The sequence below is a fragment of the Sinohyriopsis cumingii genome, chromosome 19 (assembly GCF_028554795.1).
Source record: "Sinohyriopsis cumingii isolate HCF-2022 chromosome 19, ASM2855479v2, whole genome shotgun sequence".
NCBI classification, from domain to species: Eukaryota; Metazoa; Mollusca; class Bivalvia; order Unionida; family Unionidae; genus Sinohyriopsis; species Sinohyriopsis cumingii.
In genome coordinates, this window is record NC_142979.1 from 24,301,124 (window position 1) to 24,322,293 (window position 21,170).

At 33.9% G+C, this 21,170-nt stretch overlaps 1 protein-coding gene across 2 annotated transcripts in view; it reads right to left on the reverse strand.

Moving 5' to 3' along the window:
* Positions 1–21,170, reverse strand: part of LOC149775294 (coiled-coil domain-containing protein 42 homolog) — a 48,944-nt gene that overhangs the window by 18,833 nt on the left and 8,941 nt on the right. For both annotated transcript variants that reach the window (XM_089942932.1, XM_089942931.1), the window contains exons 5-8: positions 15,773–15,944; positions 14,269–14,343; positions 13,195–13,352; positions 2,573–2,657 (exon numbers count right to left, since the gene is read on the reverse strand). In XM_089942932.1, the coding sequence (XP_089799058.1) occupies positions 2,573–2,657; positions 13,195–13,352; positions 14,269–14,343; positions 15,773–15,944 (490 nt within the window). The remainder of the gene's footprint in view (positions 1–2,572; positions 2,658–13,194; positions 13,353–14,268; positions 14,344–15,772; positions 15,945–21,170) is intronic.

Below are 21,170 nucleotides of genomic sequence, written 5' to 3' on the forward strand. Positions count from 1 at the left end.
ATTTGCCACTATATCATTTATTTCTTAACAATTTTCACTTGCTGATCACAAATCTATAATAAATCCTCCTATCAAAGGTTTAAGGAAACTATTAAGGATATAAGAATAATATCATATATAATACACATAAATCAGCATGAATGGTTTTCCATGCTGCATGCTTCAAATTACTATTGCCTCTTTCTGTACTTTCTAATGGCCATGCTCTTGCATATGTCACAAGTTATACTTATTTTGGTCATATCTTAAAATCCTATCCATATGACAATGAATATATGATGAGACACAGACTGGCCTGCGTCTCAACAAACATGCCTTCACATAAATACAGAAATTGTTCTCAAAGAAAATCAGATCATTCAAATCTTCTTGTTTCTATAGATTTCATTGCACACCTCTAAGTTAGTAACTGTATCAAAACAAAATGAGTTGGTAAAGATCACAGTCTTCATTTTCTATTAAGTCTTTGAAGATGGAACAGTGCTTTTAACATGTTTGTTAATTTTTATGTATTTAGGTTTTAAGAATTAATGAGAAAGTATGTGTTTTACATGATGACAAGAATTTCCAATAGTAAGATTTGTACTTTGACATCTCTATGGAATTATGATATTTGTTTTTTATCATCAGATTACCAAAACATGGAACAAAATTATTCCTTAAAGATCTTACATAATTTGTTCTTAACAATGACAGAACCATTTTCAATAGTTGTATATATGTCTCTGTCTGTACACAAGACACATATGATTTATTTGTTCAAAATACTATTATATTTTACTTTTGATGTAGGGACCTTGTAGTCTGATTTTCTCATTTCTTTATTAAAACACAAATAAATAAAATTATATAATGCTAATTTTTTCATCACAATGACACATGTACCATAAAAATTTATCCAAGTGTAAAAGAAATTCTTGGATCCAGGTTTTATATCTTAGATAGAAACAAAACACAATAGGATACTTTTTCATTTGTATTAGAACGAGTATATACTGCACATTTTTACATTTAACTAATATACCAGAAACAAATACTGTTACAGTAAAATAACTGATAAGAACAGTCATGTGACATTTGCTGTAAACTGTCAAGTGATACTATCAGGAATTGTTCATAATTTTCAACCACAGGTAAAATCGATGATTTGAGGTTCAAACACTTTAACTGAACGAGTTCTTCCTGCACTCCAATACTCACCTTTGTAACCAAACAATGGCAGGCTTTTTCAAGCAACTCTACCTTCATAACTTACAACGTTTTTGGTTTGACATTGTGTTCCAATCAGCAGTTCTTCAAGGTCATGACAAAATGATGTATGAGCAGTGGGTCTCACTTAAAATTGTTTTGATTTTTGTTTCAAAAGACTGAAATGTCTTGAAATCAAGTACAATAAATGTTAAACATGTAAAGTTTATCTGCAGAATAAGAATTCATTTTGACCTTCATCAACTCTTGTATTGTGATTGTGTATCGACTAGGAGACCTTAGGTAGCTATTTTGTAAATGATATAATCTAACAGGAATACAAATTTAAATATAAAAAATGACTGAGAGGTACATGGCTTTGAAAAAATATTCAAGGAAATTTAACACAACTGGAATTTTATATTGCTGCAACTGAAAGAAATAAAAATTTTAGTTTATAGATTATTTTTCTATGGAGACTGATGTGAAACAATGGCTCAGGAAAAATATCGTATGCCTTTATTCTTCAGCTTTCTCCTCCTGCATATGTTGATGTATCAACAAGGTGTCTTTCAAGCCCCAAAGCAAATACAGTTGTTGGACCTTACTGTATTCTTATGACCAGGTGCATCAAGGTCAATGGATGAGACATACATACAATAAAATCCATTTCCGATTTCTTTTCTTGTGTCCTTTCAAATGAATACAGTTCATACAAAAGCTCCTGTATGTACCTCTCAATTTAATCTTGTAACAGAGCAAGTTTACACATTGGTACTAAAAATTTCTGCAAGTTAACATTCATCTGAGGAATGTATTCATAGAAAAAAGTTAACTTTCAACAGCTTTCTTAAATGCATATTTGCGATAGTATCATTTTTCTTTATCTATAAATATAGTGTATACTTAATCAGTGTGTTGAAATCATTATTAATAATTATTTTGTTAACAGAAAGTAACAATTTAAAAATATGAAAGCAAGGGTAAGGTTAAGATGAACACATGACATCTTTGCAAATCTTTATTCTCTGTTTTGAGATTTAGCCCAGTAAATAAAATGACTCCATTAAAAATCATGGCTATTTCCAGATTTAATAAAAATGAAGATAACATCTGATAGTAAACAATGAAACAGCCAAAGAGACAGAAAGGGAGATAGAAAGAGAGATAGACAATGCACAACGAGACAAGTATTGACTGAAAATCATGACAGAAAATGAGGCAGTTTGTGAAAAAGTTCTTGTGCAAGTAGACAAAGAGACAACTTAGAACTTAGACACAGAGCGAGAAACTTTAACAGTGAGACAGAAAAAGATAAATTAAACCTTAGGTGAACTTGCCCACAGTTCTTTGGAATTTGTTTACATTTTAAGTAGACAGATACCTGATTTAGCTGGTCTGATGTTTCCTCGGCTTGGGCTGCCTGTTTCTGGTGCTTTTTCACTAACTGATACAAGTTATGAGTAGCCCTGAAAATAGAAATAAAGCAAAATTAATGTATAATGATGGCAGTGGATCATTTGACTCATACATACAAACACAATGCAAACAAGCTTATAAGAAGGCAAGTGCTTCATATTTATGGAAAATATATGTACAATTTCATTGATTAGTTAAACTGAACAACATTTATCAAAAGTTTGTTTCAAATATGACTAGATTTATAATTGTAAAACAGGTTTTATTCCCATTGCAGACAAAAAATTCAAAGTTGAAACATAATATAAAAATATGAAATATTGCTACAATGGCATGACAATCTAATCAAGTAATCTACATATATATGTGCAAACATACCAACATATTTAAGGTTTCTCTCATTGCTGCCTTTTGCTTAATCATGATAACAAGATTTGTTTTTTAAAAAGGTTTAAGTCTAAAATATTTTTTTAATGTGCCAAATATTGAAAAAATGCTGCAATGGCCTGAAAACCTAATCAGTTCATATATATATATATATATATATATATATATATATATATATATATATATATATATATATATATATATATATATAATATGTCTTTTAATTAACTTATAATTAGTGATTTTTGTACATTTATCCAAAAATTAAAAGTTTCCCTATATCACATGCACAGATGAAAAAATGACACAGCCGCAAGTTCTTGAGGCATACAAATAAAAGTAGTTTATAAATTACAACAAATAAAATATATCTGATCAATAATAATAATAATAATATAGACTTTATTTAGAGATGGTAACTCAATTAGTTACAGAACTAATCTACCTTGAGGCCTTCTATCTGTTATGTACAATATATACAGTATATACAACATCACATAACAAAATCTGGCTTGACACTAACTAATTAAGTGATTCTAAAAATCAAAGTATCAGGCCTGGAACTTATACACAGGCATCTGCGAACACATAAATATATATAAAATATCAAATATCCTGCTTTGAAAAATTCAACTGTGAAAATGATGTAAAAAACCAGAAAAGCAGGCAGTATTTATATTACTCGAACTGTTCTATCAGATTATGATCATTCTCACCACTGTGGAAAAAACATGCCTAAAATAAAAATATTATCTCTCACAACACTGCTTGAAATAAGGCTGCATTGAGCATAATGTGAAAAGCGTGCACAGTGAACCATATAAAATTGCAAATTTTTCAAAATAACACAATAAAATAATGTTATCACAGTTAAAGAAAAACTATAAAATATCTAGGTAGTCCAGAGTAACAGGCAGGGGAAAGTAACTCAAGATTATTCTTGCTTATTAACAAGCAAATGGTTAAAAATCAACATGATCTTTTCCAGAATTTAACATTTAGGGAAAATTTACCCCCTCCATTTGAGGAATTTAACAAAGAAATATAGAAAAGGCTTGAAAATATGATGCACAGTTTTTGTATAATTGCTTGATTTTTTGCATGACATTTTAGAAAATGCCACAATGATGCAACAAAGAATACAGGCTGAATTAAAGTTGTCATGAAATGTCACTTAGCTAAGAACACTGGTCAACAGTGAAATCATTACTGACTTGAAAAGGCCCTAATCTGTAGTATTTTGGTGTGCCGAACACGAATATAACCGTGAAAAATTTGTATTGGCTCTCGTTTTGAAGATATTCATATACCTCATTTTCTATGTTTCACTGTGTAAATTTCTCCAGTAGGACTGCAGCAACATCCGGAATAATGATGTAACATTGCATAATACCACCATGCTCACATCATCCACAGTTGATTGCATCATTTTCTGATGCAATGCAATACTAATGCCATGCGGCTGCTGAAGTAAGTTGACGTCAGCAGTGTACTATACATGTGTAGGCCTATTATACTAATGCCAGGCGGCTGCTGAAGCTGACGTAAGCAGTGTACTATATAAAGCCCAATCAGATAGGTTCAGCATTTAAAATATTTTAGACGTTGTGCGAGACAGTTCAAGCTACTGTTACATAAAACTTATTATTTTATCCATTTACGTACAATAAAGAACAGTAATGCCTCGAAAGTGTGTTAATACTGCGGACAATTTTTGCTATATTTGTGGGGAAGTGACATTTGCCAACCAGAAGAAAAGTATCAATTCTCAAGTGAAGAAGGCATATCATCTTTACTTCGGATGCAAGGTTGGTGACCAAGACAAGCCTTGGGCTCCGCATATATGCTGTGCTACATGTACAACACAGCTTTCACAGTGGTTGAATTGCAAAAGGTCATCAATGCCGTTTGCAGTCCCAGTGGTGTGGAGAGAGCCAAGCAACCACCTAAATGACTGTTACTTCTGCTTGGTTCCTCCTCTTTCCGGCGGAATAACGAAGCGAAAGAAGTCGAGAATAGTCTACCCAAACATTCCGTCTGCATTGAGACCAGTTCCACATGGTGAGGGACTTTCTATTCCAGAACCTCCAGCAGAATATTCTCTTGATTCATCTGACGAAGACAAAGGTGAGTCGACCTGTTCTTCTCCTGGTCCATCAGCATGCAGTGATCCAGATTTTCACTGTGGTGCATCATCAACCCCACACAGAATAACACAGGAAGAACTAAATGACCTGATTCGTGATTTGGACTTATCAAAGAACAAGGCAGAATTGCTAGGATCAAGACTCCAACAATGGAATCTTCTAGAAGAAGATGTCACAATTACTGCATATCGAAAGCGCCACCAGTAATTGGAGCCTTTCTTCAGAAAGGAAAGTAATCTGATATTCTGTTCCGATATTGAGGGCCTCATGAATGCTTTAAAAATCACTCATGACCCACAAGAATGGAGACTATTTGTGGACTCTTCGAAACTGAGTCTCAAGGCTGTGCTTTTGCACAATGGAAACATTCTTCCATCTATTCCAGTAGCGTATGCTGTCCACATGAAAGAGACATACGATAACTTAAGGCAGCTACTGAATTCCATTGAGTATAACAAGTACAGCTGGCACCTCTGTGGTGATTTGAAGGTAGTTGCCCTTTTAATGGGACTGCAGCAAGGATATACAAAATACATGTGTTTCTTATGCGAGTGGGATAGCCGAGCAAGGGAAATGCACTACATGAGGAAGGAATGGACTCACAGGCAGAATGTAGCCATTGGAGAGAAGAATATCCAACACCCAGCTCTGGTTGAGGCTCAGAAAATCTTGCTACCACCCCTTCACATCAAACTAGGTTTGATGAAGAACTTCGTGAAAGCCATTGACCGGACTTTGCCAGCATTCCGATACCTGCATGAAAAATTCCCTCGACTCAGCGAAGCAAAGATTAAAGAGGGAGTTTTTGTGGGTCCTCAGATTCGAGAGCTTTTCAAAGATGACCGGTTCAACAACTTGCTGGAAGGTGACGCGAAACAAGCATGGAATGCTTTTCGCCTAGTTTCTACAAACTTCCTCGGAAATGTTAGGGCAGAAAACTATAAGGAACTAGTAGAAGACATGTTGATGAAGTATAAGAAACTTGGCTGCAATATGTCTCTAAAGATTCACTTCCTTCATTCCCATTTGGATTTCTTTCCTAGCAACTGTGGTATTGTTAGTGATGAACACGGCGAACGTTTTCATCAAGATATCGCAACAATGGAACAAAGATACCAGGGAAAATGGTCCACTACAATGCTGGCTGACTACTGCTGGACACTCCTCAGAGATGCTCCCGAATAGCTGTATAAGAGACAGGCGAAGAAATCTAAGATGTAGTCAATGACTTGATTTTTTATAGGTAGGCTATTACAGTTGACCTTTTACTATTGGAATGCATTTCGTTATGTAAACATTAATTTCTTGCAGATTACAAAAAAAATAGAGCCAATTTTGCAATTTGACTGTCATATTCGTGTTCAGCACATAAAAATTGATAAGAATTGACTAATTTTATTTCAGTAACATGACTTTTGTAAAAATTTGTTGTCCAGTGGAATTCACAGTTTTAACTGAATAACTTTCTGAATGTATCTTGCCCATGCAGCTGATCAATAATGTTGTTCCTTAACAGTACTCTCAGTCTCACAGAAAAAAGTCACTGAATTGTTGATACCTTGTCACAAAAAAATACTTGAATAAATGACATCTCGGCCAGGTATGTAGCATCTGTCAATCAATAATTGCATAAAAGATAATGAATGATTTTATAACCAATCCAGTCACCAGTCAGGTGTGCTTCACTATACAACTACATTTTCACTTGATGTGTTTTGTTTGCTCGACAAGGACTTGTCCAACAGATAGTTGAGGTCACCTAATCACTCAAAAGATCTTTGATCTCTTATCATGTATGCTACTTGTCAGCACTAAAGTCCATTATGTTACATAGTCTTATAGTATTCCAGGCCCATATTCATGAAATTCTTCAACCAGAGTGGACATTATAACTTAAATTTGTATAGCTTATAATAATTACATGATCTGAAAAACAAGAGATTTCTAAACAACAGTATTCTCGCATACAGATGTCTGTTAAATACGCATAGCTTATTCTGTAATAATTTAACAATTATCAGATAATTAACAATTATCAAGTACCAGGTTGAGAAATTTGATGAATAAAAGGTCAGACCACTCAGATCTGGCAGTATGCAACACAATAGAATCAAAATAAGATACATGACCAAGAAAATCAACAGCTTTGTTCTTGACTAAATCCTTGCCATTTCCATGATACGAAGGCATTATTAATTTGCATTTTTTATTGGCAGTTTAACAACTAAATTAATGAGTAAGTCCAACTTTGTTACAGTAACTTAAAGCTGGCTGAACTACACACATGACAGCCTGTCTTAAAAAACCACCTCTTCTGCCGATAAATAACGGTCTCTTACGACAGGTCATGCCTCTATATAATCAATAAATCTGTACATGGAGAACCTGGTCTGTCAAAACAGGTGGTCTCTCATAGCAGTGAGACTTAATTTTGATAGTTTCACAAGAAAAATATAATTAAAAATTCTTTAATGTCATAAACCATTTGTCTAGTGTCAGGCATCCCAAACCTTAGTTCAAAGGTTAAATGGAACTAAGGTGTATTGAGATAGTCTAGTGGAGTGACTGATCATCAAGGCAGTTTTCACTCTATCTGATACACATTTTTAAACCGTTGAAACTGTTATGCTGTTCGTAATAATAATAATAATGAAGACTTTGTATAGCACCTAATCTTTAGAAGCTCTAAGCACTTTACAACATTAGACAACACCTAAAACATAAAAAACATATATAATAATATGATTACAAACACCATGAAATTAGAAAACATAAAAAATGCTGAAAATATTTAAGGTAGGAAACATTATTAGGTCTTTAAGTTTGTTCTTGCAGTCGAAATAAGTGAGTTTTAAAAGCACTCTTGAATGAGATCACTGTGTCTGTGTCTAAATTTAGTGGGCAATTCGTTCCATGTTGCTGGGCCTGGTATACAAAAGAACGTTGTCCATATGACTTCGTTTTCATAGTAAGTATATGATTGTCAGAAGAGGAGCATAAGTATCTTGCTGGTGTGTACACATGGGTGAGATCAGATAGGTATGTGGGACTGGAGTCCGTCAGTGAAACATAGCACAGAGAACAAATTTGCTGTTTGATTCTGGATCAAATGGATAGCCAGTGTAGGATACAGAGCAGGGGGAAGGTGTGCTGTAATCATGGTACTCTAAGAATAATCCGAGCAGCTGTGTTTTGAACTTTTTGAACTTTCTGGAGTAGATATTGAGACACGCCAGAGAGAACTGAGTTACAATAGTCCAGTCTTGAAAGTACTAATGAACACACAAGTGTTTTAATGGCATCAACTTAAAGATATCTGCGAATGGAACTGATGCGTCTCAGCTCAAGATATACAGCCTTACATATGTTTATGACATGTTGGTGCAATGTGAGAGTACTGTCCAGAGTAACACCTAGGTTTTGTAATGATTGTGTGAATTTAATGTTGGTGTTGCTGGTATTTATTGTTTGAAGTAAAGGATGTAAATGAGAAAGTCTTTGTGTTGCAATCAAAATGGTTTCAGTTTTATCATCATTCATCTGCAGCTTGTTACATGTCATCCATGATTTCACATTAGAAATGCACCTCTCTATACCTTTGATGGTAGCATCATTTTCAGCTGGGTGGCTTGATTTGTATATTTGGGTGTCATCAGCGTATGATTGGTGAGAACTTGATGATGATCTATGACACCTCAGAGCGGCTAAGTGTATAGAATGAAGAGAACATGTCCGAGAGCAGACCTCTGTGGAACATCACAATATAGACCAACTGGACTGGAGTGTATTCATAGGTGTCAACTTGTACGATTTACCTGTGATTTGTACGTTTTTTTTTCTTTTTCATCAATGTACGGCCGTATAACTGTTTTGTACATGTTTATTTTGTACAATTTTCTTTTTCGTTTTGTGTGCATCCGGGACTCATGACATCATTTCTTTTTAGAATGAGAATTCAGTGTTACTATGGTGACCTGAAACAGCCAATCCAATCATATTCAAAACTGCGCTTTTCCTTTGATAATAAAATGAGTTTTATTCATGGTTCAACTCTTGTGTGTGAAGATCTTGTCGTTTATCACTCTGAAATTTGACGCTCACTCGGATTTCTAATATTGACTAACTACCTGTGTAGTAAGTATGTTTTCTTATTTTATACATTATTATTTTATTACTTACACTTATTTCTATCAAATGCATCAATTTTCATACATGAAATAGTGTGGCCGTCATGTTATTGTAACCGTAATTCGTCCGACTTTTCTGTGTGGAAATAAAGTCAATTTATTGAAATTTTAAAAATATACTACCGGTAATTAAAAATAAATATTCTACTGATTTTTGCACATACATTTTATCATGCTGTTATAGTTTTGAGTTAAGTTTGTCAGATACATAATGCATTGCCGTAATGACGGATGCAGTACAGATAGTGACATAGTTCTTGTAGCTCGAAAATATGTAACACTGCAAATTTATAACAAGTTTGTGACCAAAATCGGCATACCATAGAGCAAATTCATAACTTTTCAAACACCAGATATGCAATTTTATTAGAAAGGATCAACAGCTTACGAGGTATAAACTTCTGGACTGCTAATGTGTCAATTTTTTTTATTTCTAGATTTCAATTTTTTTTAAAGTTCCCAGCATAATATCTTGGGGTTTATGGGGGAAAATATTAATTCATAACACATTCATAATCGAGAGATCTTCCTATATCACATGTCAAAAAATCTCAATTTTTAATTTTTTTATTTTTATTCCTCTCATTTAGTTGAAATATTCCATCCATCAAATGACTGAGCCTAACTCAAAGAAACGCAAGCTTGACGACACTGACCGAGGTCGTGGCAAGTTTCAGGCTGATTGCATTAAAGTCTTTCCTGGCATTGTAGATGTATCCAAGTTAGGATTTTCACATACTTTTTGTAAAATATGAAGAAAAGACATTAAAGTGGTGGAGTTGAGTATATATGATCTGGAGCACAGGGGCTATATATGTATGACAGGTCAATTGTAAGCGAAGATATGAGTCCCTGTGATCCGCAGGAACACTTCAGAACAACACTGCATGAAAGAAATTTTGAAATGAAGAAGGGAGCATCCACCATAAGCTTCTTTGCTTAGCCAAAGCAGGAACATGATACTGTTATAAGTAAAAAGAATGAAATAAAGTTTCGAAAATGTAAATAATTCTGTAAATATGTGTAAAAATACTTTGTGTATAGCATCTGCTGTTTTAAAACTGTTGATCTTATATAATGTATGAATACATCTTTTTGTGTAAGGTTTTTATTGGTCTGGTGTACATGTTTTCATCTCATGGGGTTGACGCCTATGTGTATTCCGTTTGCGGACACAATTTGTGTCCTGTGGACCAAGTAGGACTTGAACCACAGTAAGGCTGTATCATGAATGCCAAATACATGCTGGAGACAGTGAATCAATATATCATGGTCTATTGTGTCAAATGCTGCAGACAAATCAAGGAGGGTGAGGACTGTAATCTTCCAACTATCCAAAGCAGAGAGAAGGTCATTAATTACTTTTAGAAGAGTAGTTTCAGTACTGTGGCAAGGGCAATATACAGACTGTACATTTTCACAGATTTTCTTATGAATAGTAAGTCTGGTGGAAAACCAAAGCTTCTCTGCTTTATGGTGGTCTCTTTTAGCAGTGCAAAGCTGGTCCCTAACACTGCTATACCAAGGAGAACACTTTTGAATTGATACTCTGCGCTTGGTTGCTGGGACATGTTTGTCAAGCAATGAACGCAGCAGTTATCGAGTTGTTGTGCTCTAGGAGGTAAGCAAGTCTGCTTGGATGTCATGCATTGGTTTGGTTCTATTTATCATACGGAGGTTTCTCTTAGTAGCAAATAAAGGTGAAGGGTTAGGGACTGATCTGTCAAGATGGCATATAATGCAGAGGTGATCTGATGCAAGTTCGTGGGATTCCAGGGAGGACCGTAGAATATTATCATCTAAAATGTGACCATGTTTATGGGTGGGTTGGTTAACTGACTGTTTGAGGTTGAAAACATGAAAGAAATCTGAGAATTTTGATGTGTATGGGTTTGTAGGTCAGTCCAAGTGAAAGTTGAAATCTCCAAGATAATCAGTTTGCCACTTATCAAATTTCCATACTCCAGGTAATTCGGAAACAGCTCCAAAAAGAGAGCTTCAGTCAGCTTGTTTTTTCTACTAGGAGGAGGGCGCTAGATGCAGACAAAATGGACTGACTGTTAGTTCAATCTTCACAGAATTTCAATGTGTAACTTGTATGTGTGTGTGTATGTTTAAAACCACATCAGTATAATCCCAACTATATAGGTCCAAGCAAAAACTTGTATGTATGTATGTATGTATGTATGTATGTATGTATGTATATATGTATGTATGTATGTATGTTTAAAACCATGTCAGTACAATCCCAACTATATAGGTCCAAGCAAAAACTAGCCAACAAAAATAGCAAAATTATATGCCATACGAAAATCCCGAGGAAGACAAATCTCATCAACCTCAAGTAAATATCCTCCCCGAGACAAAAGGTAAAGATCTTGCAAAAGCTCAGAAAGACATAAAAACTTCAAAGATAAAGGCAAACAAAGGACATAAAAGCTCAAAAGATAAAGGCAAGAAAGGTCATAGAAACTCCAAAGATAAAGGCAAGACAGGGCATAAAAACTCCAAGATAAAGGCAAAAAAGGCATAACAACTCCAAAGATAAATGCATAAAAGCATAAAAACTCCAAAGATATAGGCAAAAAAGGCATAACAACTCCAAAGATAAATGCATAAAGGCATAAAAAAGTCCTAAGATATAGGCAAAAAAGGCATAAAAACTCCAAGATAAATGCATAAAGGCATAAAAACTCCAAGATAAAGGCATAAAAAGTCCTAAGATATAGGCAAAAAAGGCATAACAACTCCAAGATAAATGCATAAAGGCATAAAAAGTCCTAAGATATAGGCAAAAAAGGCATAACAATTCCAAGATAAATGCATAAAGGCATAAAAACTCCAAGATAAAGGCATAAAAAGTCCTAAGATATAGGCAAAAAAGGCATAAAAACTCCAAGATAAATGCATAAAGGCATAAAAAGTCCCAAGATATAGGCAAAAAAGGCATAACAACTCCAAAGATAAATGCATAAAAAGTCCTAAGATATAGGCAAAAAAAGCATAACAACTCCAAAGATAAATGCATAAAAGCATAAAAGCTCCAAAGATATAGGTAAAAAAGGCATAACAACTCCAAAGATAAATGCATAAAGGCATAAAAAGTCCTAAGATATAGGCAAAAAAGGCATAAACACTCCAAGATAAATGCATAAAGGCATAAAAACTCCAAGATAAAGGCATAAAAAGTCCTAAGATATAGGCATAAAAGGCATAACAACTCCAAGATAAATGCATAAAGGCATAAAAACTCCATAGATAAATGCATAAAGGCATAAAAAGTCCTAAGATACAGGCAAAAAAGGCATAACACCACCAAGATAAATGCATAAAGGCATAAAAACTCCATAGATAAATGCATAAAGGCATAAAAAGTCCCAAGATATAGGCAAAAAAGGCATAACAACTCCAAGATAAATGCGTAAAGGCATAAAAACTCCAAGATAAATGCATAAAGGCATAAAAAGTCCTAAGATATAGGCAATGTAGGCATAAAAACTCCAAGATAAAGGCATAAAAGCATAAAAACTCCAAAGATAAAGGCAAGGCAGGGCATACAAACTCCAAAGATACAGGCATGAAAGGGCATAAAAACTCCAAAGATGAAGGCAAAAAAGGCATAAAACTCCAAAAATAATGGCTAAAAAGGTATAAAAGCTCCAAAGGCATGAGAGGGCATAAAAACTCCAAAGATAAAGGTAAAAACAGCAAACTCTCATAATAATAGGTCAAGTATTTCTGCATAAACCAAAAACTCATAAATAATCCCAGACCTTCTCACTTAGAACACTATCACTGGATACATCTGAATCTGCAAGGAGTATGCTAAAGCAGAAACTTACATTTTGACTAATACATTAACTTACATTTTGATTCTCCCCAGTTCCAGTGTTTTCTTCGCAGCAGTGTTTTTGATATGTGTCCACGTTGACTCCCATTTTACAGCCTCACTTTGGGCAGCATCAAGTCGAGTTTGCAGCCCAGAAAGCTGATTGTTATATCCCAGAATCTCGTTGTCTTTTTCCTTGAAATAAAGGTTAAAAATCTGATGTTTTAGGTTTTCTAATGGTAAATTTGATTGAAAAAACATGTAAACAAGATTTACTTCTAAAAGTGTATCTGTGTGAATCTGTGTTTGTAGCTGGCTGAATTAATTGACCTCTCATCAGAATAACTCAACTGATGACTAAACACAACACAGATAACAACAAAATAAAAGACATAATCTCACATTAATTATATTTTCATGACCATAATGAATATATCATATTCAGCTAAAGAACACAATATTTAAAAGACAAATACTAGAAACTGAAATACCTGAAAAGATAAACTTGGGCATTTCTTTTATAGATTCTTCAGTTGTGAGAAACAAGCAAAACAGTTCACTGGTGCACCTGCACTTAAATGTATTTTTTTTGTACAGGATTAAAGTCATATCCATGGTTGACAAATAATCATATTAATTGTCACTGCAAATTACATACAAAATAAATATCTAAAGAGTACAATATGAATGATATAAAACTACTTGAAGTACATGCTATTTAGGGCTCAATGAAAATGTCATGCAAGACATGAGACTGCAATGTCACTATAATTTATATTGTTTTTTTTTTTAAGGATACAATAACTGTCCTTACATTACCAACCCCCCCTCAGCATGAGCAGACATGTAGACCTAATAAAAACAACAATCTTTGACATGTCATTTCAACTTTCAACAATACTGTTATCAGATATTTTTGCCACAAACAAGAGCTCATAGAAAGTGAACTGAGGCAGGGTACATTGTTCAAGGTCGCATGAAACAGCTCAACAGCTCTGAGATTTGAACTCAAGACCCACTGGCAGCAAGTCAAATGCTATACTGACTGAGCAAGCTGCAAGCCCCTGTTGATTTCAAGAATTTATTGTGTTAATATAAGCTAAAGTTTTACCTCTATATATTTCATCAGATTCTGTCTATGCTTTTCAATAACCTCTTGGTTTCTCTGATCATTTTCTACCAGATCCTGTTAACAAAACAATTGTAGATGAGAATGTTCTTGAGGTTAATTTGGAAATGCTTACTACTGAACAAATACACTGGAAGATTTTCCCAACATGGGAGGTTGTCGGGACTTCTGTCATTAATCTTTAATACAAAGTTCATACAGACTGAAATACAACAGAAAATAAAATTACTAAAACTGTATTTTAACGAACTCATGTTTAAGAATGACCTATCATATATTTAAAAAAGAAATCAAAAACATGGCTTAAGCATGGGTGTTCTTGACATAAAATCTACCAGTATTTTTCTTCTCCATTTAAAATCAGCAAATTGTAACAATGTAAATGAAATCTTTTCTTCTGTAACATCCTCTGTTACACATATGAAACATTGTTGATTCTCATTCCATTTAAGATGAGCTGGAAATTGGTCAAAATCAAAAGAACAAAAATGCAAAGATCATCAAATGCTGGAAAATATACTAAATGTATTTACGTACTTCTAAAGGTCCAAACTATAAGAAATGTACAGCGTCAAACAAAAAAATTAAATATTTTCAGAACATGTATAGTTTTTAGAAGAGTGACAGATAAAATTACAGAAATATTCAACATTTAAAAAACATTTGTATAATTATGGTTCGGTGACTGTGTTGTTGGTAGATCTGTATAAATTCTTATTACTTTTTTCTTATGTATGAATAACTGTATGTAACAATACTAAAAAAAAAATTTGTTCAACTCATTCCACAACATATAAATTTGCAAATCCTTCCCAAAAACCAATCTGATTATAATCAGTCTCTAACCAATCTAATTAAAATCACTCTACAACACAATGGACCTCAATGGCCAATCAAATAAAGCATGGAAAATCATGTTAAAGAGTGTTATCATTAGCAGCCAGTGCCAAATGATGTTATCATTAGCAACATAGTTCCAAATGTTGCTATCAATAGCAACCATAGCGCTAAATGATGTCGTCAATAACAACTACAGTTCCAAATGATGTTTTTGACTTCAGCAGTATGAAAGCTGCAATTTTTTTTATTAGTGAACAAAAGGTCAGCAGAACATGACCTCTATTGGTACCTGACATTTCAACCTAATAATATAAAGATATCAATTTAATCAGATTGGTACAAAACACAATTATGATTTTTAATGGACAGGTGGTATATGAAAGCGTATCATATCTAATCATTCATAAGTTGAGACCAACTGCAAACAACAGGGACCCAAATCTGTCATTTCATAATGTGCCAACAGATCAGGGTCTATGATGTCTGTTCTACTGCTTACTCCTAACAAACTGCATATACTGAGATCTTCAGGTACATAATATGATGGCAGATCTGGGTCTATGCAGTTTGCAGATAAACTCAACTAATAAGTGAGTAAATACCATTTATAAATTTATTTGAAATATGTCATATTTGCTGACATTACCTCATGAGTAGCAGTCAGTGTATCATGGCGAGCAATAATATCCCTCATTTCCTGAAACTCCTCCCCAGCCTCCAAAACCTTCTCCATGTATTTGTGATATATTGTGTAATTCTCAAGTTTCCTCTGCAGCTTCTCCTTCTCTCTCAGCAAGATATTGGTGTCATCATTTAATCTAAAGTATAAGAAAAAAGAACACCAAGAAATGTTGTTATGAACTCCGCTTAAATTAGCATTGATTCGTAATAAGGATGATGAGAATCAAAGCACAAACAACAACAATGAAGATAACAAAACAGGAAGCAGTCAGAAGACAGAAAAACTGATATGCACATAAATTTATTCTGACACATTATATTTTGTTCATATGGTCAGGCAGTACTTCTAAGGCTGTAAGATCATATCTAGTTTGGTGACTTTATATGCAACAGGGTCTGAGAAACACAATTAAACATCCACAGGTACAGAATCTTTGTGGTATAAAACGTAGGTTAAAGTGACCCACTTTTTATCATATTTCTCACGATACATACATAAATAAAATTTCGTGACTGAACAAACTTCAGTGCCTATGATACTCACATAAACTTAATAACTGCATAGTGTCACTTAATCCTGAAAACAAGTACAACCTACATTGGTATAGATCTGAAGTTTGCCTCAAGAATAAATCATCCAGGAAGTGTCATGACTGTGAGTAACTGTCAACGAATCTGACTGAAATGTAACAGGTGTAGATTATTAACTGAGTATGAAAATGAGATTCATACTGACAAGCATTGGACACTGTGGTGGAGTACTTAGGATGTATGCACATATCTAATTTCATGACAGTACAAGCAATAATGTCCCAGAAAAGAACCAAAAACATGAAGAATGTACATGATGTCATTGCCATAGAAAAGTTGGTAACAGTGACTTCTTTTTGGTATAGTGATGTAGTGACTCCTCAAAGATGCATGCATATATCTATTTTCATAACTGCACAAACAGCAATGGTCAAGAAATGAGCATTTTGTAAAAAGGTGTATAGTGCTGCTTTGGGACTAGTTAAGTACTCACTGGATGTATGCATGTATAAAATTTCATAACTCAATCTTCATTCCAGAAAAGGAAAAGTTAATCCCTTGGGTTCCTACATGGTCAGAAAATGGCAATATTTGCAAATGGTCAGAAAACGTTGTCATTTACAAAAGAAGCAGAGGTTACTAAAATACTGTTTCTTGTTTATGCAAGAAAATTAAAACACCTTTTGTATGCAGACTCCTCTGCTATTGGCCTTTCATACCAGGAATTTATTTCCTCATGTGTGTGTCACGGAATAAGGCAAGAAAATAATTCGATTTTGCATTAAAAGATGACAATGTATATTTGATTTTTGCTGATGCATACATCGTTAACTAGAGTAGCTTATTTTACTACCTTGACATATAGTTACTAAATGAGTACATCTCGGTGCAAGTTGTTCATAGCGTGATGCCCATGTTTCTCAACTTGCATGGGTACTTCACACCTGGGTCCTGAATGTCTTGGTTTTTTATAGTATAAATAGTAAGGTTTTACTAAAAGTGGTACATTATCGCTTGGATCTTGTCATGGAATGTCGGTTTGGAATCATAAAACTACAGCCATAGGGGTAAGTGACAACTGTTAAATAATTCTGATTCAGTTGTATATTTATGCTTTTCAGTGTGTTTGTGACAGACTTATTTTACTATTATCATATTTTTGACAATGCTTTGATAGATAAGATAACCATGCTTAACAGACAATTCACTGTTAGAATTTATTCCTTTTCACGTGTAGGGCTCTGAGTAGAAAGTCACACGTAGAGTGCGGGTTTTATGTATTTTTTTTCTCGTTTGTATAAACCATTAGGGACAGTGATATAATGTAATGCACTATAGGCATTTGTCGAGTGGATATGTATCCATTTCATATATATGTATTTGAGTATTTTGAGTATTTTGTGTGATAGCATATTTGGTATTATACGCTACCAGTTTCATCTACTTGTAGCTGAAACTGGTTGAGGGGGAGGTGTAGTTTGAGCCAGACTGAAACTGGTGGAGGGTGAAGTGTTGTTGAACCAGACTGAAACTGGTGGAAGGTGTTGTTGCGCCAGACGGAAATTGGTGGGAGGTGTTGTTGTGCCAGACTGAAACTGATGCAATGCATTGTTGCGCCAGAAGGAAATATGTGGAAGGCGTTGTTGCGCCAAACTGAGACTGAAGGGATAGTAGTTGAGCCAGACGAAACTGGTGGAGGGTGGAAAGTAGAACTGTGATATTTTGTGTTGGGAAGTTGAACCAGTCTAGAGTGCACCCGACGTGGGTCGGAACTGACATTTTGTTTTGTCATATTTATATATAGTATATCAGTTATATGAACCAACGTCATCATTATCACTGGAATTTCAGCACTGTGTAGTCATTATCGTTATATACAGATATTTCTTCCTTTGTGAATGTGTGTAGGGTGCATGTGAGAGTAGGATATTACACAGATTGTGTCATTTTTTTATTTTATGCCATCATCTTTTCATACAATACACAAGTCGCGTCATTCACACACATTGTGTTTGTGTTATTCATTTAATCCAAAACCCACTCGGTTTCAATTCTGTTACAGTGTGAATAATCATCTCCTTATTTTATTTTGGACACTCAAATCAAAATCTTTCTTCCTTGAATGCTGTTTTATATTTATGATCATCAACCATGTGGTCTTGGATGGTGCCCAAGCTGACGAAATTCATTAAAAATGCCTGACAGCCAATGATGTTGCTGTCATATGATTTGTTTGGAAGAAGCTCACTCTAATAAGTAAGCCAACATGTGGTTTGCTCCATTCAGTCAGTCTAATATCAACTATAGCAATCTTTTATCTTTATTTTCTTGGTACCTTTTTATGAACCCTACAGGCATCATTATGGCAACTTTTTATGTGCCAAGAATTAACAATATGGACCAATGGCTTAAAATGACACAACCTAGAATGAACAATGATGACTGTACATGCAATAGTGTCTGATTACCAATAAGGGCCAATGGCTCAAAATGACACAACCTAGAAAGAACAATGATGACTGAACATGCAATAGTGTCTGATTACCAATAAGGGCCAATGGCTCAAAATGACACTACATAAAAATGAACAATGATGACTGTACATGCAATAGTCTCTGAGAAAATGACCTCAATTAACAGGCCTACACTAATGATTGTACATAAAATAATGTCTGATATACTGATTGTACATAAAATAATGTTTGATATACTGATTGTACATAAAATAATGTCTGATAAACTGACTTAAATTCTTAAAAGCCTACACTGATGACTCTACAAGCAACAGTGTCTCAGAAAATTACTTAGATGGTGCTTGTACTTTTCACCTTTGTAAAACATCACAAAGTGATATCAATTTAAAAAAATAGCCATTCACACAAGGCAAATCATTGTAATGGCATTCAGTGTTCTTTTCCATATTATTGTTCTTATTATTGTTCTTGCTGAAAACCATGTACCAGGCATTAAATTGGTTCATCTGAATATGGATGTGCATTCCAATATTTAGTTACAGTGGTGCTTAAGCCTGCAGACTGTATAAAACATGTAATCAATTTTGATGAATCTTTCTAGAACAGTATAATACACAAATTGATTGTATTTCATCACCGATATATATAACCTGAATATTTTGAAATGAAAATTCCAAACTGCCAGCCACCGCCCCCACCCCCAATTAAATAATGTCAATGAAGTATACGTATATGTGATTCATGTTTTAACATATAAATAAAAAGTATATGTAGGAAAGTGATTACTTCTTATATTTGGTTTAGTGCAGAAAATTATACTCTGCTTAGTTGATGTGATATTATGCAATTAGAATCTAGAAATGTTGCATATATAATCCATAAATTTAAAAACAATGTATCAATGTTTGTTTTGTTTTTGTTTTGTTTTTGTTTGTTTGTTTGGGGGTGGGTTATTATGCATTAGTGATTTTATTAACCTTTTCTGAGTCTGATGTGTTAATCAGTAACAAAGTTAAGAAAAGAGGAGAGAAGATTTACATCTTTATTTCAATGTCTGTTTTACAAACAAATCATAATTCTGAATCACTGTTAAGAACATATAAGAATGCATTATGTTCATTAGAGTTAGGGTGTTGAAAAGAGCAACACTAGTTGATTATATTTATACCACGTGGATATTACATTTCCTTAATTAAAAGATATATATACAATTACATTATGTCAGTAAGTATAACTGTATGCATGTACTGATGGAAGCAGCAATACAAAAATTGCTCTCCCTAATGACAACAGCCATGGACATTTTACACACAAAAACTAACTGAAAAGGAAATAAAGTAGATATAAATGAATATTATTGGTTTCAACTAATTCATCTGGGACACACTCACACACACACACACACACACACACACATATATATATATATATTCCTTTTCCTTCAATGTGTACATACAAGAATTTTAATCAACGCAGATTTGAAAACAAAACAAAAAGATGACAAAGATATAAAATGTACAAAATTATTACTGAACAAATTCATATATTATAGCTGAATTTATCAAATCAGTACATAGTGAAGGAGGTGCAAATAAAAACAACTTTATTTCTGCCTATATGTCGTGAATTACTATGTTTTACTAAGCGACTCTCAGTGCTTTGTCCGAAAACAATATAGCGGCAGCCAGGCACAGTGATGTCATGGTCTGTTTTTAGCACAAGGTAGATTTTGGTACAAGCGCCATTTAAAGGCCTACACTGATTACTGTACTGCCATAGTGTCTGATAAATGGACTTAAATTAAAAGGCCTCCACTGATGACTGTACATGCAACAGTTTCTGAGTAACAAGGGTTAAATTTAAAGGCCTACAATGACAACTGCACATGCAATAGCATCTGAGAAATGGACTCAAATTAAAAGGCCTCCACTAATGACCATAGTCACACAATAGTTTTTGAGAAACATGGTTAAATTTAAAGGCCTATAATGATAAGTGTACATGCAATAGTGCTTGATAAACTGACTTAAATTTAAAGGCTTACATTGATGGCTATACATGCATTAGTATCTGAGAAATGGACTTACATTAAAAAGCCTACAAAATTGACTGTACATGCAATTGTGTCTAAGAATTGACCTAAATTAAAAGGCCTCCACTGATGACTGTATATGCCATAGATTTTGAGAAACAGGGTTAAATTGTCCAAATAATCTGAAGTGGGCAAATATTTTGTAAATAAAGAAACAATAGAATTAGATTTTATGTATCATTTTTGTACTGGTCCTCTGTGACCTTTCATCACTTCATGGAAACTTATAGAAAAGTGCTGTGAACAAAACCATAGTAAAATTGGTT